This window comes from Salvelinus alpinus, chromosome 10, assembly GCF_045679555.1.
Source record: "Salvelinus alpinus chromosome 10, SLU_Salpinus.1, whole genome shotgun sequence".
Lineage (NCBI taxonomy): Eukaryota > Metazoa > Chordata > Actinopteri > Salmoniformes > Salmonidae > Salvelinus > Salvelinus alpinus.
In genome coordinates this window covers 10,577,005-10,602,323 of record NC_092095.1, presented here as the reverse complement: position 1 = coordinate 10,602,323, position 25,319 = coordinate 10,577,005, and the positions used below count along the sequence as shown (strand labels likewise).

The window sequence follows — 25,319 nt, the reverse complement described above, 5'->3', positions numbered from 1 at the left end:
AAGTACAGAACATTATAGCACTAGAATACAATAAAGTACAGAACATTACAGCACTAGAATACAATAAAGTACAGAACATTATAGCACTAGAATACAATAAAGTACAGAACATTACAGCACTAGAATACAATAAAGTACAAAACATTACAGCACTAGAATACAATAAAGTACAGAACATTACAGCACTAGAATACAATAAAGTACAGAACATTACAGCACTAGAATACAATAAAGTACAGAACATTACAGCACTAGAATACAATAAAGTACAGAACATTACAGCACTAGAATAAAATAAAGTACAGAACATTATAGCACTAGAATACAATAAAGTACAGAACATTACAGCACTAGAATACAATAAAGTACAAAACATTACAGCACTAGAATACAATAAAGTACAGAACATTACAGCACTAGAATACAATAAAGTACAGAACATTACAGCACTAGAATACAATAAAGTACAGAACATTACAGCACTAGAATACAATAAAGTACAGAACATTACAGCACTAGAATACAATAAAGTACAGAACATTACAGCACTAGAATACAATAAAATACAGAACATTACAGCACTAGAATACAATAAAGTACAGAACATTACAGCACTAGAATACAATAAAGTATAGAACATTACAGCACTAGAATACAATAAAGTACAAAACATTACAGCACTAGAATACAATAAAGTACAGAACATTACAGCACTAGAATACAATAAAGTATAGAACATTACAGCACTAGAATACAATAAAGTACAAAACATTACAGCACTAGAATACAATAAAGTACAGAACATTACAGCACTAGAATACAATAAAGTACAAAACATTATAGCACTAGAATACAATAAAGTACAGAACATTACAGCACTAGAATACAATAAAGTACAGAACATTACAGCACTAGAATACAATAAAGTACAGAACATTACAGCACTAGAATACAATAAAGTACAGAACATTACAGCACTAGAATACAATAAAGTACAAAACATTATAGCACTAGAATACAATAAAGTACAGAACATTACAGCACTAGAATACAATAAAGTACAAAACATTACAGTACTAGGATACATTAAAGTACAGAACATTACAGCACTAGAATACAATAAAGTACAGAACATTACAGCACTAGAATACAATAAAGTACAAAACATTACAGCACTAGAATACAATAAAGTACAGAACATTACAGCACTAGAATACAATAAAGTACAAAACATTACAGCACTAGGATACATTAAAGTATAGAACATTGTTTATAAATAGGCCCAGGTAATTTTCCTGACCACGTCACCTGAGCAGAGAGGCCTCCTCTTCTACCATTATGGCCTCTTCTCTTCTTCCATTATGGCCTCTTCTCTCTTCTCTTCTCCTTCTACCATTATGGCCTCTTCACTTCTCTCTTCTACCATTATGGCCTCTTCACTTCTCTCTTCTACCATTATGGCCTCTTCTCTTCTACCATTATGGCCTCTTCTCTTCTCTCTTCTCTTCAACCATTATTGCCTCTTCCCTTCTCTCTTCTCCGTCTACCATTATGGCCTCTTCTCTCTTCTCTTCTACCATTATGGCCTCTTCTCTTCTACCATTATGGCCTCTTCTCTTCTCTCTTCTCTTCAACCATTATTGCCTCTTCCCTTCTCTCTTCTCTTCTACCATTATGGCCTCTTCTCTCTTCTCTTCTACCATTATGGCCTCTTCCCTTCTCTCTTCTCCTTCTACCATTATTGCCTCTTCCCTTCTCTCTTCTCCTTCTACCATTATGGCATCTTCTCTCTTCTCTTCTACCATTATGGCCTCTTCTCTTCTCATTCTACCATTATTGCCTCTTCCCTTCTCTCTTCTCCTTCTACCATTATGGCCTCTTCTCTCTTCTCTTCTACCATTATGGCCTCTTCCCTTCTCTCTTCTCTTCTACCATTATGTCCTCTTCTCTTCTCCTTCTACCATTATGGCCTCTTCCCTTCTCTCTTCTCCTTCTACCATTATGGCCTCTTCTCTTCAATCTTCTCCTTCTAACATTATGGCCACTTCTATCTTCTCCTTCTACCATTATGGCCTCTTCTCTTCTACCATTATGGCATAGTCTCTTTTCTCCTCTCTTCTGTCTTTATTGCCCCTTCTCTTCACTCTTCTACCATTATGGCCTTTTCTCTTTACCATTGTGGACTTCTGTCTTCTCTTCTGCCATCATGGCCTCTTCTCTCTTCTCTTTTACCATTATAGACTTCTCTTCTCTCTTTTCTTCTTCTGTTATGGCCTCTTCTCTTTTCTTCTCTCTTCTACCATTATGGCCTTTTATCTTCTATTCTCTTCTCACTTCTCTTCTGCCACGATGGCCTCTTCTCCTCTCTTCTGTTCTACCATCTTGGCCTCTTCTCTTCTCTCTTCTGTTCTACCATTATGGCATCTTCTCTTCTCTCTTCTACCATTATGGCCTCTTCTCTTCTCTTTCTCTTCTACCAGTATGGCCTGTCTCTGTCTTTATGCCTGCCTCTGTCTCTGTCACTGTCACTGTGCCTGTCACGGTCACTGTCTTAATGCCTCTCTCTGTCTCTGTCACATTGCCTGTCTATGTCTCTGTGCGTGTCTCTGTCTGGTGCCTGTGTCTGTCTGTGGGCCTGTCTCTGTGCCTGTGTCTGTGCCTGTCTCTGTGCCTGTCTCTGTTTCTGTGTGCCTGCCTCTGTTTCTGTCTCTGTCTGTGCCTGTCTCTGTGCCTGTCTCTGTCTGTGCCTGTCTCTGTCTGTCTCTGTGCCTGTCTCTGTGTCTGTCTCTGTGCCTGTCTCTGTCTGTCTCTGTGCCTGTCTCTGTGTCTGTCTCTGTGTCTGTTTCTGTCTGTGTCTGTCTATGTCTCTGTGTCTGTCTCTGTGTCTGTCTCTGTCTCTGTGTCTGTCTCTGTGTCTGTCTCTGTGTCTGTTTCTGTCTGTGTCTGTCTATGTCTCTGTGTCTGTCTCTGTGTCTGTCTCTGTCTCTGTGTCTGTCTCTGTGTCTGTCTATGTCTCTGTGTCCATCTCTGTCTTTGTGTCTGTCTATGCCTCTGTGTCCATCTCTGTCTCTGTGTCTGTCTCTGTGTCTGTCTCTGTCTCTGTGTCTGTCTCTGTGTCTGTCTCTGTGTCTGTTTCTGTGTCTTTGTGTCTGTCTATGTCTCTGTGTCCATCTCTGTCTCTGTGTCTGTCTCTGTGTCTGTCTCTTTGTCTTTGTGTCTGTCTCTGTCTCTGTGTCCATCTCTGTCTTTGTGTCTACTTCAGGAGCTGAAGAACAAGATGGATGAGCTGCAGCCTCTGATCCCTGTGTTGGAACAGTACAAGACAGACGCCCAGCTCATCTCCTCCTTTAAAGAGGAGATCAGAAACCTGTCCATGGTGCTCACAGCCATTCAGGAGGAGATGGGGGCATACGACTATGACGAGCTCTACCAGAGGGTCCTCAGACTGGACAGCAGGCTGCATAACTGCATGGGCAAACTCAGTGAGTAGAACCAGATCAGTATCGACTGCATGGGGAAACTCAGTGAGTAGAACCAGATCAGTATCGACTGCATGGGGAAACTCAGTGAGTAGAACCAGATCAATATTGACTGCATGGGGAAACTCAGTGAGTAGAACCAGATCAATATCGACTGCATGGGCAAACTCAGTGAGTAGAACCAGATCAGTATCTGCTGCATGGGCAAACTCAGTGAGTAGAACCAGATCAATATCGACTGCATGGGCAAACTCAGTGAGTAGAACCAGATCAGTATTGACTGCATGGGCAAACTCAGTGAGTAGAACCAGATCAGTATCGACTGCATGGGCAAACTCAGTGAGTAGAACCAGATCAGTATCGACTGCATGGGGAAACTCAGTGAGTAGAACCAGATCAGTATCGACTGCATGGGGAAACTCAGTGAGTAGAACCAGATCAATATTGACTGCATGGGGAAACTCAGTGAGTAGAACCAGATCAATATCGACTGCATGGGCAAACTCAGTGAGTAGAACCAGATCAGTATCTGCTGCATGGGCAAACTCAGTGAGTAGAACCAGATCAATATCGACTGCATGGGCAAACTCAGTGAGTAGAACCAGATCAGTATTGACTGCATGGGCAAAATCAGTGAGTAGAACCAGATCAGTATCGACTGCATGGGCAAACTCAGTGAGCAGAACCAGATCAGTATCGACTGCGTGGGCAAAACCCAGTGAGCAGAACCAGATCAGTATCGACTGCATGGGCAAACTCAGTGAGTAGAACCAGATCAGCATCGACTGCATGGGCAAACTCAGTGAGCAGAACCAGATCAGCATCGACTGCATGGGCAAAACCCAGTGAGCAGAACCAGATCAGCATCGACTGCATGGGCAAACTCAGTGAGTAGAACCAGATCAATATTGACTGCATGGGCAAACTCAGTGAGTACAACCAGATCAATATCGACTGTGTGGGCAAACTCAGTGAGTACAACCAGATCAATATCGACTGTGTGGTCAAACTCAGTGAGTACAACCAGATCAATATCGACTGTGTGGGCAAACTCAGTGAGTACAACCAGATCAATATCGACTGTGTGGGCAAAACCCAGTGAGTGATCAGTTGTACCTGCATGTGCTCATATATAACTCTGCAATAACTTGTGGGATACCACAAGCAGTATTAGCAAACCGCTTTCACGTGCAGTCAGTACCTATGGCCAATTGATTGAGTCCGATATGACTGCCTGAGGCCTAGAGCTGAGTGTGTGCTTGTCTCCGCCAGCCTGGTTTTAATATGTACAGCGTTGTTCAGTAAACTCTCACAGTGGCGCAGGCATGAAATTGGCTTGAGAAATCTAGTAAGACGAGGAGGAAAAAAAACAGTACATCTTACCACTGCATTTCTTTATTAACAGCATGTGGGAAATTAATGAAAATCACTGGACCTGTAACAATAAAGACATCTGGCACCCGGTTTGGAGCATGGTTGACTGACCCACAGGCCTCTCAGAGAAACAACAGGGTGAGTTATGGGATGGGAGTGGAGTGGAGGAGGTGGGAGGTGATAGCTTTGTCTGCGGGTGTGTCTCTGGGTGTTAAACAACATCTCTGTTTTGTTTCCGGACTACTAAGGAAGGATTTATAACAATAATCAAAGACTGTCATGACCTAATATCATGGGGTTGGTTTTCTTCTAGGGGCTTCTGAGATGGGAATATTCAATAGCTTTTCTGATGCAGAGGATAATTTATTTTGATTCATGAGGCCTTGTGTAGTGGTTCAGGTATTACATTTATAATGCCTTGGGTAGTCGTTCAGGTATTACATTTATAATGCCTTGGGAAGTCGTTCAGGTATTATATTTATAATGTCTTGGGAAGTCGTTCAGGTATTATATTTATAATGTCTTGGGAAGTCGTTCAGGTATTAGATTTATAATGCCTTGGGAAGTCGTTCAGGTATTATATTTATAATGAATTGGGAAGTCGTTCAGGTATTAGATTTATAATGCCTTGGGAAGTGGTTCAGGTACATTGCCTTGCAAAAGTATTCATCCCCCTTGCCGTTTTTCCTATTTTGTTGCATTTCAACCTGTAATTTAAAAAGATTTTTATTTGGATTTCATGTAATGGACATACACAAAATAGTCCAAATTGGTGAAGTGAAATGAAAAAATTACTTGTTTAAAAAAAATAAAGAATTTAAAAGTTGTGCGTGCTTATGTATTCACCTCCTTTGCTATGAAGCCCCTAAATAAGATCTGGTGCAACCAATTACCTTCAGAAGTCACATCATTTGTTAACTAAAGTCCACCTGTGTGCAATATAAGTGTCACATGATCTGTCACATGATCTCAGTATATATACATCTATTCTGAAAGCCCCCAGAGTCTTTAACACCACTAAGCAACAGGCACCACCAAGCAGGTGGCACCATGAAGACCAAGGAGCTCTCCAAACAGGTTGTGGAGAAGTACAGATCAGGGTTGGGTTATAAAAAAATATCCAAAACTTTGAACAGCCCATACAGCACCATTTAAATCCATTATTAAAAAATTTAAAGAATATGGCACCACAACAAACCTGCCAAGAGAGGGCCGCCCACCAAAACTCAGAGACCAGGCAAGGAGGGCATTAATCAGAGAGGCAACAAAGAGACCAAAGATAACCCTGAATGAGCTGCAAAGCACCACTTTAAGCCGTTCACTCCACAGAGCTGGGCTTTATGGAAGAGTGGCCAGAAAAAAAGCCATGGCTTAAAGATAAAAATAAGCAAACACGTTTGGTTTTCTTCAAAAGACATTTGGGAGTCTCCCCAAACATACAGAAGAAGGTACTCTGGTCAGATGAGACTAAAATGGAGCTTTTTGGCCATCAAGGAAAACGCTATGTCTGGCGCAAACCCAACACCTCTCATCACCGCGAGAACACCATCCCCACAGTGAAGCATGGTGGTGGCAGTCTGCCAGAGATTTGAGACTGGGACGGAGGTTCACCTTCCAGCAGGACAATGACCCTGAGCATACTGCTAAAGCAACACTCGAGTGGATTAAGGGGAAATGTAAATGTCTTGGAATGGCCTAGTCAAAGCCCAGACCTCAATCCAATTGGGAATCTGTGGTATGACTTAAAGATTGCTGTACACCAGCGGAACCCGTCCAACTTGAAGGAGCTGGAGCAGTTTTGTCTTGAAGAATGGACAAATATCCCAGTGGCTAGATGTGCCAAGCTTATAGAGACATACCCCAAGAGACTTGCAGCTGTAATTGCTGCAAAAGGTGGCTCTACAAAGTATTGACTTTGGGGGGGTGAATTGTTATACACTCTCAATGTTTGTTTCACAATAAAAAATATTTTGCATCTTCAAAGTGGTAGGCATGTTTTGTAAATCAAATGATACAACCCCCCCCAAAAAATATATATATTTTAATTCCAGGTTGTAAGGCAACAAAATAGGAAAAATGCCAAGGGGTGAACACTTTCGCAAGCCACTGTATATTCATAAGAGAGATGGAGAAAAAAGTCACCTGTCCGTAAAGATATTTAAATGTATGTTGCATGTTAACTCAGTCACTGTTCAGTCTATATCAGCTTCCTGCTATTCATCTTTCTGTGACATAGGTCTGGTACATGGACAGCTACACCAACAGTAAGATTGTCCGTGAGTACAAGACCATGGACGACTTTGTAGCTAACGCGGTGTCGCGAACCTACAACCTCCCGTTTAAATGGGAGGGAACCGGTCACGTGGCGTACAATGGATCTCTGTATTACAACAAGTACCAGAGCAACATCATCGTCAAGTACAGTTTTGAGACGGGTCGGGTGCTGGCTCAGCGGGCTCTGGAGTTCGCCGGCTTCCACAATACCTACCCTTACTCCTGGGGAGGATACTCCGACATCGATGTCATGGCCGACGAACTGGGCATGTGGGTAGTGTACGCAACCAATCAGAACGCGGGAAATATCGTCATCGCCCAGATGGACCCGGACACCCTGGAACTCCAGAAGACTTGGAACACGGAATATTCCAGACGGAACGCGGGGGAATCCTTTATGATCTGCGGAACACTCTACATCACCAACTCTCACCTGACGGGTGCTAAGGTTTACTACTCATACTCCACCAAGACCTCTAGCTATGAGTACACAGACATCCCCTTCCACAACCAGTACTTTCACATCTCCATGCTGGCCTATAACGCCAGGGAGAGGGCCCTCTATGGCTGGAACAATGGACACCAGGTGCTGTTCAATGTCACTCTGTTCCACGTCATCAAAACCCAAGACGACTCCTAGAGCACACGGGAGATGAAATGTCACAAGTCCTCGTATGGACACCGTAGAAATGACAACAGCAACTTTCCAAGGCAAAGCGCCATCATTTGTGATGTAAAAAGGGACCTTGTTGCTTACAACCTTGTCCATGTTTTTCCTCACCTCCTCCCTAAAGTGAACTGCTCTGTCATTACATTGCCATTACTTGAAGAAATTGCCTTTTTTGTATTTTCTGGGCCAGAACACTTGAGGTGACTTGAACACGGACAGAATGTCATAGATTCTATTTATCCTTTCTTCTTTTTCCATCGCTGCTGAAAATAGGAGTTTACTGTATGGCCTTATTTCCTGCTGTATTTACATTCTCTATGATTCTCTTCTTTTTCCATCGCTGCTGAAAATATGACTTTACTATATGGCCTTATTTACTGCTGTCTTTACATTCTCTATGATCTACAGGCTCTTGATAGATATGTGCATGAATGTCTGACATTTTGTCTGCTGTAATTTACAATGATACAGTGTACTTGCTATGTTTCTGTTCCAGATGTCCTTCAGTTCGCACAGTGTTTGTAGTGACGTCTATTTAAAGTATTTAAACCCGGGTTTAAGGTCCTCTCCAGAGTATTTGCTGCCATGTTACAAAGGGAAATGGACAGTCTTATTATGGAAAACATTGTGGTAACAATTGTATGTCTCTATGCGAAAGCTAAGTAAATATTTTTTGTTTGTTATAAAATACTGTATCAAAAGTGTATCAGGTTTTTATTTGTGTTTCAAAGGCATTACTTCTTATAGCACAAAACTGAAACCGACCAATCCAGCACCAAAGTAATTCAATGCTTTTATCTTGGTATGAAAATGCTACATCTTGATATACACTAAGTGCACTTGTCACGTTTGTTGAAATGGTCGGATCAAGGCGCGCCGTGATTTGAGTTCCACATCTTTAATTTAGTGAAACTTCAACAACAACAACAACAAAAACACGAAAACAAACAACGAAACGTGACCGACGTGGTGCAACACTCACATACACAAATAATATCCCACAAAGCAGGTGGGGACAGGGACACCTTACGTATGATCCCCAATTAGAGACAATGATAATCAGCTGCCTCTAATTGGGAACCATACTCAATCCCAAACATAGAAACGAATCGACTAGAACACCCCCTAGTCACGCCCTGATCTACAACACCATAGAGAACCAAGGGCTCTCTATGGTCAGGGCGTGACTGTACTAAACATTAACAACTGCTCTTTCCAAGACATAGACTGATCAGGTGAATGCAGGTGAAAGATATGATCCCTTATTGATGTCCCTTGTTTAAATCCACTTCAATTAGTGTAGATTTTTTATTTAAAAAATTTACCTGTATTTAACTAGGCAAGTCAGTTAAGAACAAATTCTTATTTTCAATGACGGCCTAGGAACAGTGGGTTAACTAACTGCCTTGCTCAGGGGTAGAATGACAGATTTGTACCTTGTCAGCTCGGGGATTTGAACTTGCAACCTTTCGGTTACTAGTCCAACACTCTAACCACTTGGCTACTCTGCAGGGGAGGAGAAGGGGTGGGGAGGAGACAGGTTAAAGAAGGATTTTTAAGCCTTGAGACATGGATTGTGTATCTGTGCCATTCAGAGAGTGAATGGGCAAGACAGAAAATGTAAGTGCCTTTGAATGGAGTATGGTAGTAGGTGACAGGCACACCGGTTTGTGTCAAGAATTGCAACGCTTCTGGGTTCTTCACACTCAGCTGTTTTCTGTGTGTATCAAGAATGGTCCACCACCAAAAGGACATGCAGCCAACTTGACACAACTGTGGGAAGCATTGGAGTCAACATGGACCAGCTTTCCTGTGGAACGCTTTCGACACCTTGCAGAGGCCATGGCCCGACAAAGTAAGGGGGGGGGACTGCAACTCAATATACTCTCACACAAACGCACATGTGCACACACACACATACACACAAACACACACATTGTTGTCATGCTCAACATGTTCTGCCAGCATCTTGACATCTGTTCTACCTGTAGTCTGCCTGCATCGTGATGTCTGTTTTACCTGTAGACTGCCTGCATCTTGATGTCTGTCTACCTGTAGTCTGCCTGCATCGTGATGTCTGTTCTACCTGTAGACTGCCTGCATTGTGATGTCTGTTCTACCTGTAGACTGCCTGCATCTTGATGTCTATTCTACCTGTAGTCTGCCTGCATCGTGGTATCTGTTCTACCTGTAGTCTGCCTGCATTGTGATGTCTGTTCTACCTGTAGTCAGCCTGCATCTTGATGTCTGTTCTACCTGTAGTCTGCCTGCATCGTGATGTCTGTTCTACCTGTAGTCAGCCTGCATCTTGATATCTGTTCTACCTGTAGACTGCCTGCATCTTGATGTCTGTTTTACCTGTAGTCTGCCTGCATCTTGATGTCTGTTTTACCTGTAGTCAGCCTGCATCTTGATATCTGTTCTACCTGTAGACTGCCTGCATCTTGATGTCTGTTTTACCTGTAGTCTGCCTGCATCTTGATGTCTGTTTTACCTGTAGTCTGCCTGCATCGTGATGTCTGTTCTACCTGTAGTCTGCCTGCATCTTGATGTCTGTTCTACCTGTAGTCAGCCTGCATCTTGATGTCTGTTTTACCTGTAGTCTGCCTGCATCTTGATGTCTGTTCTACCTGTAGTCTGCCTGCATCGTGATGTCTGTTCTACCTGTAGTCTGCCTGCATCTTGATGTCTGTTCTACCTGTAGTCAGCCTGCATCGTGATGTCTGTTTTACCTGTAGTCTGCCTGCATCGTGATGTCTGTTCTACCTGTAGTCAGCCTGCATCTTGATGTCTGTTTTACCTGTAGTCTGCCTGCATCTTGATGTCTGTTTTACCTGTAGTCTGCCTGCATCTTGATGTCTGTTCTACCTGTAGTCTGCCTGCATCTTGATGTCTGTTTTACCTGTAGTCTGCCTACATCTTGATGTCTGTTTTACCTGTAGTCTGCCTGCATCTTGATGTCTGTTCTACCTGTAGACTGCCTGCATCTTGATGTCTGTTCTACCTGTAGTCTGCCTGCATCTTGATGTCTGTTCTACCTGTAGTCTGCCTGCATCTTGATGTCTGTTTTACCTGTAGTCTGCCTGCATCTTGATGTCTGTTCTACCTGTAGTCTGCCTGCATCTTGATGTCTGTTTTACCTGTAGTCTGCCTGCATCTTGATGTCTGTTCTACCTGTAGTCTGCCTGCATCTTGATGTCTGTTCTACCTGTAGTCTGCCTGCATCGTGATGTCTGTTCTACCTGTAGTCTGCCTGCATCGTGATGTCTGTTCTACCTGTAGACTGCCTGCATCTTGATGTCTGTTTTACCTGTAACATTTTTGAAAGAAGTCTGCCTGATAATACAGGGAAATAGGGAAATATCTTACAGTCAGAGTAAAATATAAAAATTGGACATCTTCCTGCCAAGATAAAAACAGCTGGGCTGAAGGGAATCCTATTATGAAGGCCCCGTTTATGAATGATGATGATGATGATGATGATGGATTGCAAAGATTGGCATTTTCATATATCCGTTCTAAAGCATTTTTGTCTGATGGTTGAGTGCTATCCTTTGGCATTCCAATCAGGAACAGGCAGAGAAGAGCTGGGATGATTCAGATTGCTGACTGCATCACCCCCCAGTCCTCACCCTTTGCATCCATATACTCATAGTGTAGCTCAGTTTCTGTCACCAACACTGACGGTATATGGTAACTATCTATTTTATAAACACGCAAGCACATACACACACTCTGTCTCACACACAGACACATATAATTTCTGATAAAATCACCAATCTGTCTGGTTTGACAGTTTTACAGTAGCAGGCCATGAGACATACTAAATCATTGACCATCTCTCTCCCTCCCCTCCTCTTCTCTTAAAAAAACAACACCTCTCTCCCTCCCCTCTTCTCTTAAAAAATAACTACACCTCTCTCCCTCCCCTCTTCTCTTAAAAAATAACTACACCTCTCTCCCTCCCCTCTTCTCTTAAAATATAGGAACACCTCTCTCCCTCCCCTCTTCTCTTAAAATATAGGAACACCTCTCTCCCTCCCCTCCTCTTCTCTTAAAAAACAACACCTCTCTCCCTCCCCCTCTTCTCTTAAAAAACAACACTTCTCCCTCCCTCCCACTCTTCTCTTAAAAAGCAACACCTCTCCCTCCCCCTCTTCTCTTAAAACAACACCTCTCGCCCTCCTCTTCTCTTAAAACAACTCCTCTCTCCCTCCTCTTCTCTTAAAAAAACAACCTCTCTCTCTCCCCCCTCTTTTCTTAAAAAAACTACACCTCTCTCCCTCCTCTTCTCTTAAAAAAACTACACCTCTCTCCCTCCTCTTCTCTTAAAAAAACAACACCTCTCTCCCTCCTCTTCTCTTAAAACAACTCCTCTCTCCCTCCTCTTCTCTTAAAAAAACAACCTCTCTCTCTCCCCCCTCTTTTCTTAAAAAAACTACACCTCTGTCCCTCCTCTTCTCTTAAAAAAACAACACCTCTCTCCCTCCTCTTCTCTTAAAACAACGCCTCTCTCCCTCCTCTTCTCTTAAAAAAACAACCTCTCTCTCTCCCCCCTCTTCTCTTAAAAAAACAACACCTCTCTCCCTCCTCTTCTCTTAAAACAACACCTCTCTCCCTCCTCTTCTCTTAAAAAAACAACCTCTCTCCCTCCCCTCCTCTTCTCTTAAAAAAAACTACACCTCTCTCCCTCCTCTTAAAAAAACAACACCTCTCCTCTTCTCTTAAAAAACAACACCTCTCTCCCTCCCCTCCTCTTCTCTTAAAAAACAACACCTCTCTCCCTCCTCTTCTCTTCTCTTAAAAAACAACACCTCTCCCTCCCCATCTCTTAGAAAAATAACAACAGTAAAGTGCCTAACACTATCATGAATCCAAATTGATTTCCCATCTAGAGGCCTCGGCTACAAATGTCCCCAGTGTGATCATCTCCCCTCCCCGCTGTGCCCCCTCTGCGCTGTCCCCTCTCCCCGCTGTCCACTCTCCACACTGTCCTCCTTCCCACCAATCCCCTTCCCCACTGTCTCCCCTCCCCACTGTCTCCCCTCCCCACTGTCCCCCCTCCCCACTGTCTCCCCTCCCCACTGTTACCCCCTCCCCACTGTCTCCCCTCCCCACTGTCTCCCATTCCCACTGTCCCCCCTCCCCACTGTCCCCCCTCCCCAGTGTCCCCCCTCCCCGCTGTATATCAATACACAGTACAACAGTGCTATATCAATACACAGTGTAACACTTCACTGGGTGCTATATCAATACACAGTGTAACACTTCACTGGGTGCTATATCAATACACAGTGTAACACTTCACTGGGTGCTATATCAATACACAGTGTAACACTTCACTGGGTGCTATATCAATACACAGTGTAACACTTCACTGGGTGCTATATCAATACACAGTGTAACACTTCACTGGGTGCTATATCAATACACAGTGTAACACTTCACTGGGTGCTATATCAATACACAGTACAACACTTCACTGGGTGCTATATCAATACACAACAAATCACCTGGATTGCTTCACCAGGTGAATGAATATATATACAGTGGGGCAAAAAAAGTATTTAGTCAGCCACCAATTGTGCAAGTTCTCCCACTTAAAAAGATGAGAGAGGCCTGTAATTTTCATCATAGGTACACTTCAACTATGACAGACAAAATGAGAGAAAAAAAATCCAGAAAATCACATTGTAGGATTTTTAATGAATTTATTTGCAAATTATGGTGGAAAATAAGTATAAACAAGCAAGATTTCTGGCTCTCACAGACCTGTAACTTCTTCTTTAAGAGGCTCCTCTGTCCTCCACTCGTTACCTGTATTAATGGCACCTGTTTGAACTTGTTATCAGTATAAAAGACACCTGTCCACAACCTCAAACAGTCACACTCCAAACTCCACTATGGCCAAGACCAAAGAGCTGTCAAAGGACACCAGAAACAAAATTGTAGACCTGCACCAGGCTGGGAAGACTGAATCTGCAATAGGTAAGCAGCTTGGTTTGAAGAAATCAACTGTGGGAGCAATTATTAGGAAATGGAAGACATACAAGACCACTGATAATCTCCCTCGATCTGGGTCTCCACGCAAGATCTCACCCCGTGGGGTCAAAATGATCACAAGAACGGTGAGCAAAAATCCCAGAACCACACGGGGGGACCTAGTGGATGACCTGCAGAGAGCTGGGACCAAAGTAACAAAGCCTACCATCAGTAACACACTACGCCGCCAGGGACTCAAATCCTGCAGTGCCAGACGTGTCCCCATGCTTAAGCCAGTACGTGTCCAGGCCCGTCTGAAGTTTGCTAGAGAGCATTTGGATGATCCAGAAGAAGATTGGGAGAATGTCATATGGTCAGATGAAACCAAAATATAACTTTTTGGTAAAAACTCAACTCGTCGTGTTTGGAGGACAAAGAATGCTGAGTCGCACCCAAAGAACACCATACCTACTGTGAAGCATGGGGGTGGAAACATCATTCTTTGGGGCTGTTTTTCTGCAAAGGGACCAGGACGACTGATCCGTGTAAAGGAAAGAATGAATGGGGTCATGTATCGTGAGATTTTGAGTGAAAACCTCCTTCCATCAGCAAGGGCATTGAAGATGAAACGTGGCTGGGTCTTTCAGCATGACAATGATCCCAAACACACCGCCCGGGCAATGAAGGAGTGGCTTCGTAAGAAGCATTTCAAGGTCATGGAGTGGCCTAGCCAGTCTCCAGATCTCAACCCCATAGAAAATCTTTGGAGGGAGTTGAAAGTCCGTGTTGCCCAGCAACAGCCCCAAAACATCACTGCTCTAGAGGAGATCTGCATGGAGGAATGGGCCAAAATACCAGCAACAGTGTGTGAAAACCTTGTGAAGACTTACAGAAAACGTTTGACCTCTGTCATTGCCAACAAAAGGTATATAACAAAGTATTGAGAAACTTTTGTAGGTGACCAAATACTTATTTTCCACCATAATTTGCAAATAAATTCATTAAAAATCCTACAATGTGATTTTCTGGATTTTTTTCCCTCATTTTGTCTGTCATAGTTGAAGTGTACCTATGATGAAAATTACAGGCCTCTCTCATCTTTTTAAGTGGGAGAACTTTCACAATTGGTGGCTGACTAAATACTTTTTTGCCCCACTGTATATGCATATACACAGACACACACACATACAGGTATTGCAGTGACAAACGAGGCCAAGCATTGATGAATACAGGCTTGGACTCATCAGTATGGAAATGGCATGGCAACTGTATCTTTTATTTATTTTCTTCTACATGGACAAACAGTAGTAGTCTAAAGTGGGTCCTTCATTATGACTATGCATGTACTCCCTCTCAGGGCCTTAAGTTCTCCTCTCAGGGCCTTAACTTCTCCTCTCAGGGCCTTAACTTCTCCTCTCAGGGCCTTAAGTTCTCCTCTCAGGGCCTTAAGTTCTCCTCTCAGGGCCTTAAGTTCTCCTCTCAGGGCCTTAAGTTCTCCTCTCAGGGCCTTAAGTTCTCCTCTCAGGGCCTTAAGTTCTCCTCTCAGGGCCTTAAGTTCTCCTCTCAGGGCCTTAACTTCTCCTCTCAGGGCCTTAACTTCTCCTCTCAGGGCCTTAACTTCTCCTCTCAGGGCCTTAACTTCTCCTCTCAGGGCCTTAACTTCTCCTCTCAGGGCCTTAAGTTCTCCTCTCAGGGCCTTAAGTTCTCCTCTCAGGGCCTTAAGTTCTCCTCTCAGGGCCTTAAGTTCTCCTCTCAGGGCCTTAAGTTCTCCTCTCAGGGCCTTAAGTTCTCCTCTCAGGGCCTTAACTTCTCCTCTCAGGGCCTTAACTTCTCCTCTCAGGGCCTTAACTTCTCCTCTCAGGGCCTTAACTTCTCCTCTCAGGGCCTTAAGTTCTCCTCTCAGGGCCTTAACTTCTCCTCTCAGGGCCTTAAGTTCTCCTCTCAGGGCCTTAACTTCTCCTCTCAGGGCCTTAAGTTCTCCTCTCAGGGCCTTAAGTTCTCCTCTCAGGGCCTTAAGTTCTCCTCTCAGGGCCTTAAGTTCTCCTCTCAGGGCCTTAAGTTCTCCTCTCAGGGCCTTAAGTTCTCCTCTCAGGGCCTTAAGTTCTCCTCTCAGCCAGATTGGACCAACTTCCCACCAGGACGATGCCGGGTGTGTAGAGAATTTTGTGTAGAATATCGATTCGTATTTATCGGTTAATTTCCTCCCCCCCCCTCGCCCCGTGCTTCGGCATGCTCGCTTGCTGTTCCATTCCAGCTAAATTCAGTTCTCAGATTTACACCCGGGGTATTGACTGTGTGGTATCTGTCAATAGTCACACAGGCTTCGTCAGTCACCTTCAGAAGTCCTGATTCCACATTAGTGAGAGGGCCTCCAGATACTTCATACATTATCTACCACAATCTCCCCACTAAAGTTTGATGATAGAGCGCTTAAAGGGACTTTTTCTGAAGCCCCGGGAATATTTTCCACTTGATTTTATTCTTCTCTGTATGGTGTGCCTCACATTCAGTAGCTTCAGGGCCTCTGCCTCACAAAGGGCTTCAAAACTAGGAGTGTTATTGCTATTGGGGGAATATTGTGATTTTATGAGACTAATTGTATTAAGTCAGCAAAGGACAGAGGATATTGTGTGCCAGTGGTGGAGGGGTTGGAAGTGGTGATGGAGGCAATGGTGGACGGTGGTGATGGAGGTGGAGGTAGTGGTGGTGGGCTAGTGGTGGTGATAGACGAGGTGGAGGTGGTGATGGAGGTGATGGAAGTGGAGGAGGTGGTGGGGGTGGTGGAGGTGATGGGGGGTGGAGGAGGTGGTGGGGGTGGATGTGGTGGGGGTGGAAGTGATGGGGGGGTGGTGGTGGTGGAGGTGGAGGGGGTGGAGGTGGTGATGGAGGTGGAGGGGGTGGTGGTGGTGGTGATGGTGGTGATGGAGGGGGTGGTGATGGAAGTGGAGGTGGTGATGGAGGTGGAGGGGGTGGTGGTGGTGGTGGTGATGGAGGGGGTGGTGATGGAGGTGGAGGGGGTGGAGGTGGTGGTGATGGTGGTGATGGAGGGGGTGGTGATGGAGGTGGAGGGGGTGGATGTGGTGATCTCAAGAGAATCAATACAGTAAGAAGAATCTAGAGATTTCTTTGATTAAGGATATTCACATTTTGAATCCTCTCTTCATCCCCAAAGCCCTACTGTATTACACATTTTATTACTGTCACCCAGCACTGACACTCTGAGAGAGACACCCTCAAGTTTCCCTCCTTTTCAAACTGCAACAACTGTAACAACTTTCCTCTTCTTCTGACGAGGAGTAGGAGATATCGGACCAATGTGCAGCGTGGTAAGTGTCCATTTTAATATATAAAAACTGAACACTACAAAAATACAAAATAACAAAGTGAAATGAACAAACGAAAATCGAAACAGTCCCGTATGGTGCAAACACAGACACAGGAAACAACCACCCACAAAACACAAAGGAAAACAGGCCAGAATAAGGGCACTCTATGTGTGTGTCTGTGACATGCACCTGTCTGGGGTGTGGACATGACTGGTCATTTTTTGAACCATTGCTATTGGCTCTAAAGTTTCCCTAATGTGAAACCAAGCTAAAATTAGTGGCAGGCAAATAGATAGCGGTGGCTAAATGCCAGAGGGGACGAGTCATTACAAGGAGTTACTATGTGTGTGTGAGGTAAGGATGTAACCTGTATAAAGGGTGTGCGTCAAGGCTGGAAAGTGAGTTGTTTTCATGAACCAGCTCGGCTTATATTACTATTGTAATAAAGTCTATTTGAACTCACAGGCTCTGGTATTTGAGACATATTATTGACTGAATATTTTCACAACAGGAACAGCCAGGAAAATCCCCCCTTTGCAGAGGGAGATATTACCTGATTAGACGGAGGGTCTTTGACATGTAATTACCATGTCATTTGGTAAAGTTGTCTCTCTGCTCTGACTTGACAGGCTGCTGGCATAATTGAGATGGGAGCTGTTGGGACGGAGAGGGAACAGATGGGAGTGATGACATCTCACTACATATAGACATGACATGACATATCACACTGCATGTAGACATGACATAACATATCGCACTGCATGTAGACATGACATGACATATCGCACTGCATGTACACATGACATGACATATCTCACTACATATAGACATGACACGACATATCTCACTGCATATAGACATGACATATCTCACTGCATATAGACATGACATGACATATCTCACTGCATATAGACATGACATGACATATCTCACTGCATATAGACATGACATATCTCACTGCATATAGACATGACATATCTCACTGCATGTAGACATGACATATCTCACTGCATATAGACATGACATATCTCACTGCATATAGACATGACATATCTCACTGCATATAGACATGACATATCTCCCTGCATATAGACATGACATATCTCACTGCATATAGACATGACATATCTCACTGCATATAGACATGACATATCTCCCTGCATATAGACATGACATATCTCACTGCATATAGACATTACATATCTCACTGGATATAGACATTACATATCTCACTGGATATAGACATGACATATCTCACTGCATATAGACATGACATATCTCACTGCATATAGACATGACATGACATATCTCACTGCATATAGACATGACATATCTCACTGCATATAGACATGACATATCTCACTGCATATAGACATGACATATCTCACTGCATATAGACATGACATATCTCACTGCATATAGACATGACATATCTCACTGCATATAGACATGACATATCTCACTGCATATAGACATGACATATCTCCCTGCATATAGACATGACATATCTCACTGCATGTAGACATGACATATCTCACTGCATATAGACATGACATATCTCACTGCATATAGACATGACATATCTCACTGCATGTAGACATGACATATCTCACTGCATGTAGACATGACATATCTCACTGCATGTAGACATGACATATCTCACTGCATATAGACATGCCATATCTCACTGCATATAGACATGACATATCTCACTGCATATAGACATGGGATATCTCACTGCATATAGACATGACATATCTCCCTGCATATAGACATGACATATCTCACTGCATATAGACATGACATATCTCACTGCATGTAGACATGACATATCTCACTGCATATAGACATGACATATCTCACTGCATATAGACATGACATTCACCAGGTTGAATCATCAAAACATTAACAACAGTGTGTGTGTGTGTGTGTGTGTGTGTGTGTGTGTGTGTGTGTGTGTGTGTGTGTGTGTGTGTGTGTGTGTGTGTGTGTGTGTGTGTGTGTGTGTGTGTGTGTGTGATCGTTTTTTACGTGTTGACTTCACCATTAGTAGGGGAGAGAAACAGTTATCTGAACTACCGTTTCTGCCCAGGGCACAACCCAACACCATTATAAAAGTAATTGGTGATTGACCTAAAGCTGACTTTCTTCTCATTCATTTGAACAAAAAACAACAGAAACAGCCAGGCAGAAACGCCAGTACCGTTTCATGATTATTCTCCTTTGACCCCATGTTCTGTAGCTATAGTGTTCAGGCAATTGCAGCAATTCAATCACACCAGCTAACCAAAGCCCCGATAACTCTAAACTATATCAACAGCAAGGCTGCATTTAATGTTGAACAGCAGGTTTGAAAACGTGCCCTCTCATTACCATATCAATCATAAGTCATTGTTATTTTTCTTTCTGCCTAAGATCGCCTTGTGTTATTTGTATTCTTGGTGAGGCCTCCCTTTCAACCTGGTCTTCGCTATGGGGGTCTGGACTACAGTCTGCTGTATTATCAAGCAAGGTTCTTTACTGACATTTAAAGGAAAATAAGTATTTGGAATTGGAGAAAGCTCCATCTCAGTTCCTGTAACCTATCTGATATGATGGACGAACCGAACGACCACTTTGAGGAAGAAAAAAACCTCTAACAGAAAATGTCACAATCCAAGCAATAAGGACAAATGGCCTATACGTATTCGTATTAGTACTAAAGTACAGCAATATATCTCTTAGTGCCAATTACATCTTAGAGGCAATTGTCTCTCTGCCTTTTAGCAAAGCAGTGCTTTGCCCTTGAGTGTGTGGTAGAGAGAGTGGTAGAGATATCGTTTCTCTGTGGTAGAGAGAGTGGTGGAGATACTGTGTCTCTGTGGTAGAGAGAGTGGTAGAGATACTGTGTCTCTGTGGTAGAGAGAGTGGTAGAGATACTGTGTCTCTGTGGTAAAGAGAGTGGTAGAGATACTGTGTCTCTGTGGTAGAGAGAGTGGTAGAGATACTGTGTCTCTGTGGTAGAGAGAGTGGTAGAGATACTGTGTCTCTGTGGTAGAGAGAGTGGTAGAGATACTGTGTCTCTGTGGTAGAGAGAGTGGTAGAGATACTGTGTCTCTGTGGTAGAGAGAGTGGTGGAGATACTGTGTCTCTGTGGTAGAGAGAGTGGTAGAGATACTGTGTCTCTGTGGTAGAGAGAGTGGTGGAGATACTGTGTCTCTGTGGTAGAGAGAGTGGTAGAGATACTGTGTCTCTTTGGTAGAGAGAGTGGTAGAGATACTGTGTCTCTGTGGTAGAGAGAGTGTGTCTCTGTGGTAGAGAGAGTGCGTTATGTGAAGGTGAATGTACAGTCGAAGTCGGAAGTTTACATACACCATAGCAAAATACATTTAAACTCAGTCTTTCACAATTCCTGACATTTAATCCTAGTAAAAATTCCTAGTCTTAGGTGAGTTAGGATCACCACTTTATTTTAAGAATGTGAAATGTCAGAATAATAGTAGAGAGAATGATTTATTTCAGCTTTTATTTCTTTCATCACATTCCCCGTGGGTCAGAAGTTTACATACCCTCAATTAGTATTTGGTAGCATTGCCTTTAAATTGTTTAACTTGGGTCAAACGTTTCGGGTAGCCTTCCACAAGCTTCTCACAATAAGTTGGGTGAATTTTGGCCCATTCCTCCTGACAGAGATGGTGTAATTGAGTCAGGTTGGTAGGCCTCCTTGCTCACACACACTTGTTCAGTTCTGCCCACACATTTTCTTTAGGATTGAGGTCAGGGCTTTGTGATGGCCACTCAAATACCTTGACTTTGTTGTCTTTAATACATTTTGCCACAACTTTGGAATTATGCTTGGAGCGATTGTTCATTTGGAAGACCCATTTGCGACTAAGCTTTAACTTCCTGACTGATGTCTTGAGATGTTGCTTCAATATATCCACATAAGTTTCCTGCCTCATGATGCCATCTATTTTGTGAAGTGGACCAGTCCATCCTGCAGCAAAGCACCCCCACAACATGATGCTGCCACCCCCGTGCTTCATGGTTGGGATGGTGTTCTTCGGCTTGCAAGCTCCCCCCTTTTTCCTCCAAACATAACGATGGTCATTATGGCCAAACAGTTCTATTTTTGTTCCATCAGACCAGAGGCCATTTCTCCACAAAGTACGATCTTTGTCCCCATGTGCAGTTGCAAACCGTAGTCTGGCTTTTTTATGGCGGTTTTGGAGCAGTGGCTTCTTTCTTGCTGAGCGGCCTTTCAGGTTATGTCGATATAGAACTCGATTTACTGTGGCTATAGACACTTTTGTACCTGTTTCCTCCAGCATCTTCTTCAGTTTCTTTGCTGTTGTTCTGGGATTGATTTGCACTTTTCGCACCAAAGTACATTCATCTCTAGGAGACAGAACGCGTCTCCTTCCTGAGCGGTATGACGGCTGCGTGGTCCCATGGTGTTTATACTTGCGTACTATTGTTTGTACAGATTGACGTGGTACCTTCAGGCGTTTTGAAATTGCTCCCAAGGATGAACCAGACTTGTGGAGGTCTACAATTTATTTTAGGAGGTCTTGGCTGATTTTCTTCTTTTTTTCCCATGATGTCAAGCAAAGAGGCACTGAGTTTGAAGGTAGGCCTTGAAATACATCCACAGGTACACCTCCAATTGACTCAAATTATGTAAATTTGCCTATCAGAAGCTTCTAAAGCCATGACATCATTTTCTGGAATTTTCCAAGCTGTTTAAAGGCACAGTCAACTTAGTGTATGTAAACTTCTGTCCCCCTGGAATTGTGATACAGTGAATTATAAGTTAAATAATCTGTCTGTAAACAATTGTTGGAAAAATTACTTGTGTCATGCACAAAGTATATGTCCTAACCGACTTGCCAAAACTATAGTTTGTTAACAAGAAATTTGTGGAGTGGTTGAAAAACGAGTCACTTACATACATAAGTGTATGTAAACCTCCGGACTTCAACTGTATGCCCTGTCAGAAGAACAACCAGGAAAGGAGATTTACATCCACAGAGACCCGGTGGGGAGAATGAATAAACACAGCACACACTGACTGGTCATACTGCAATCTCTATACAGGCCCTCTATACACCAATCACCCTGTGGGCCTTGGTCAAAAGCAGTGCACTATTTAGGGAATAGGGTGCGATTTGGGACAAAGCAGGGTCTGTGTAGCTAAAGCAGAATGCCTTGTCTTTAATGAGAAAAAGTGTGAGGAAGGTCAGAGTGATGATTTCTTGGTTGCCATGATATTTAGGGGTCAAAGCCATCAAGAAAGGAAGAGGAGTCCAAGTCAACGAGAGAGGGAGAGGGGTCAGACACAACGAGAGAGGGAGAGGGGTCAAAGTCAACGAGAGAAGCAGAGGGGTCAGAGTCAACGAGAGAAGCAGAGGGGTCAGAGTCAACGAGAGAAGCAGAGGGGTCAGTGTCAACGAGAGAAGCAGAGGGGTCAGTGTCAACGAGAGAAGCAGAGGGGTCAGTGTCAACGAGAGAAGCAGAGGGGTCAGAGTCAACGAGAGAAGCAGAGGGGTCAGAGTCAACGAGAGAAGCAGAGGTCAGAGTCAACGAGAGAAGCAGAGGGGTCAGAGTCAACGAGAGAAGCAGAGGTCAGTGTCAACGAGAGAAGCAGGGGGGTCAGAGTCAACGAGAGAAGCAGAGGGGTCAGAGTCAACAAGAGAAGCAGAGATCAGAGTCAACGAGAGAAGCAGAGGGGTCAATGTCAATGAAACAGGGAGATGGTTAAGAGACAACAAGAGAAGGAAAGGGGTTAGTGTCAACGAAACAGGGAGAGGGTTAAGAGTCAAGAAGAGAGGGAGAGGGGTCAGATTCAACGAGAGAGGGAGAGGGGTCAGAGTCAACAACAGAGGGAGAGGGGTCAGAGTCAACAACAGAGGGAGAGGGGTCAGATTCAACGACAGAGGGAGAGGGGTCAGACTCAACGAGAGAAGCAGAGGGGTCAGAGTCAATAAGAGGGAGAAGGGTCAGAGTCAAGGGGAGAGGGAGCAGGGTAAGAATCAACGAGAGAGGGATAGGGGTAAAGATTGAGTCACATCATTATCGTCCTTGTTTGTTTACGCTCCTTATCTTCCATCGACAGACTCGGCGGTAGACTTGTGTGTGTTTAGTCTTCTTCACATGAACACTATGTATTAATCTATAATCTCATTACATTGTGCTTCTACAGCAAATAAATAACCCAACAACACGGCTTGAATCAGTACAATCACCATTTTAAACCCATATCCCACCTCAGGTCATCTATACAGGATATGATCCCACTGTCACATCAAGCACTGTAGGACTCCACTATAGGACTCCACTATAGGACTCCACTATAGGACTCCACTAACGGACTCCACTATAGGACTCCACTCTAGGACTTCACTCTAGGACTCCACTCTAGGACTCCACTCTAGGACTCCACTTTAGGACTCCACTATAGGACTCCACTATAGGACTCCACTCAAGGACTCCACTCTAGGACTCCACTATAGGACTCCACTACATGACTTCACTATAGGAATTCACTATAGGACTTCACTATAGGACTTCACGAAAGAACTCCACTACATGACTTCACTATATGACTCCATTATAGGACTCCACTATAGGACTTCACTATAGGACTCCACTCTAGGACTCCACTCTAGGACTCCACTCTAGGACTCCACTATAGGACTTCACTATAGGACTTCACTATGGGACTTCACTATAGGACTTCACTATAGGCCTCCACTATGGGACTCCACTATGGGACTCCACTATGGGACTCCACTATAGGACTCCACTATAGGACTCCACTATAGGACTCCACTATAGGACTCCACTATAGGACTCCACTATAGGACTCCACTATGGGACTCCACTATGTTACTTCATCACTATAGGAGGGGTCAGATTCAACGAGAGAGGGAGAGGGGTCAGATTCAACGACAGAGGTAGAGGGGTCATATTCAACGAGAGAGGAAGAGGGGTCAGAGTCAACGAGAGAGGGAGAGGGGTCAGTGTCAACGAGAGAAGCAGAGGTCAGTGTCAACGAGAGAAGCAGAGGGGTCAGAGTCAACGAGAGAAGCAGAGGGGTCAGTGTCAACGAGAGAAGGAGAGGGGTCAGATTCAACGAGAGAGGGAGAGGGGTCAGATTCAACGAGAGAGGGAGAGGGGTCAGAGTCAACGAGACAATTAGAGGGGTCAGAGTCAACGAGAGAAGCAGAGGTCAGTGTCAACAAGAGAAGCAGAGGGGTCAGTGTCAACGAGAGAAGCAGAGGGGTCAGAGTCAACGAGAGAAGCAGAGGGGTCAGAGTCAACGAGAGAAGCAGAGGGGTCAGAGTCAACGAGAGAAGCAGAGGGGTCAGAGTCAACGAGAGAAGCAGAGGGGTCAGAGTCAACGAGAGAAGCAGAGGGGTCAGAGTCAACGAGAGAAGCAGAGGGGTCAGATTCAATGAGAGAAGCAGAGGGGTCAGAGTCAACGAGAGAAGCAGAGGGGTCAGATTGAACAAGAGAAGCAGAGGGGTCAGAGTCAACGAGAGAAGCAGAGGGGTCAGTGTCAACAAGAGAAGCAGAGGGGTCAGTGTCAACGAGAGAAGCAGAGGGGTCAGAGTCAACGAGAGAAGCAGAGGTTCAGAGTCAACGAGAGAAGCAGAGGGGTCAGAGTCAACGAGAGAAGCAGAGGTTCAGAGTCAACGAGAGAAGCAGAGGGGTCAGAGTCAACGAGAGAAGCAGAGGGGTCAGAGTCAACGAGAGAAGCAGAGGTCAGTGTCAACGAGAGAAGCAGAGGGGTCAGAGTCAACGAGAGAAGCAGAGGGGTCAGAGTCAACGAGAGAAGCAGAGGTCAGTGTCAACAAGAGAAGCAGAGGGGTCAGTGTCAACGAGAGAAGCAAGGGGGTCAGAGTCAACGAGAGAAGCAGAGGGGTCAGAGTCAACGAGAGAAGCAGAGGGGTCAGAGTCAACGAGAGAAGCATAGGGGTCAGAGTCAACGAGAGAAGCAGAGGTCAGTGTCAACGAGAGAAGCAGAGGGGTCAGAGTCAACGAGAGAAGCAGAGGTCAGTGTCAACGAGAGAAGCAGAGGGTCAGAGTCAACGAGAGTAGCAGAGGGGTCAGAGTCAACGAGAGAAGCAGAGGTAAGTGTCAACGAGAGAAGCAGAGGGGTCAGAGTCAACGAGAGAAGCAGAGGTCAGTGTCAACGAGAGAAGCAGAGGGGTCAGAGTCAACGAGAGAAGC

At 44.2% G+C, this 25,319-nt stretch overlaps 1 protein-coding gene across 1 annotated transcript in view; it reads left to right on the top strand.

Moving 5' to 3' along the window:
- The window catches only part of LOC139531497 (noelin-3-like), a 39,737-nt gene extending 31,236 nt beyond the window's left edge, over positions 1 to 8,501 (top strand). The window contains exons 4-6 of the mRNA XM_071327990.1: positions 3,263 to 3,482; positions 4,885 to 4,991; positions 7,090 to 8,501. Of these exons, the coding sequence (XP_071184091.1) occupies positions 3,263 to 3,482; positions 4,885 to 4,991; positions 7,090 to 7,767 (1,005 nt within the window). The 3' untranslated portion in view covers positions 7,768 to 8,501. The remainder of the gene's footprint in view (positions 1 to 3,262; positions 3,483 to 4,884; positions 4,992 to 7,089) is intronic.
- Positions 8,502 to 25,319: the final 16,818 nt, after the last annotated feature.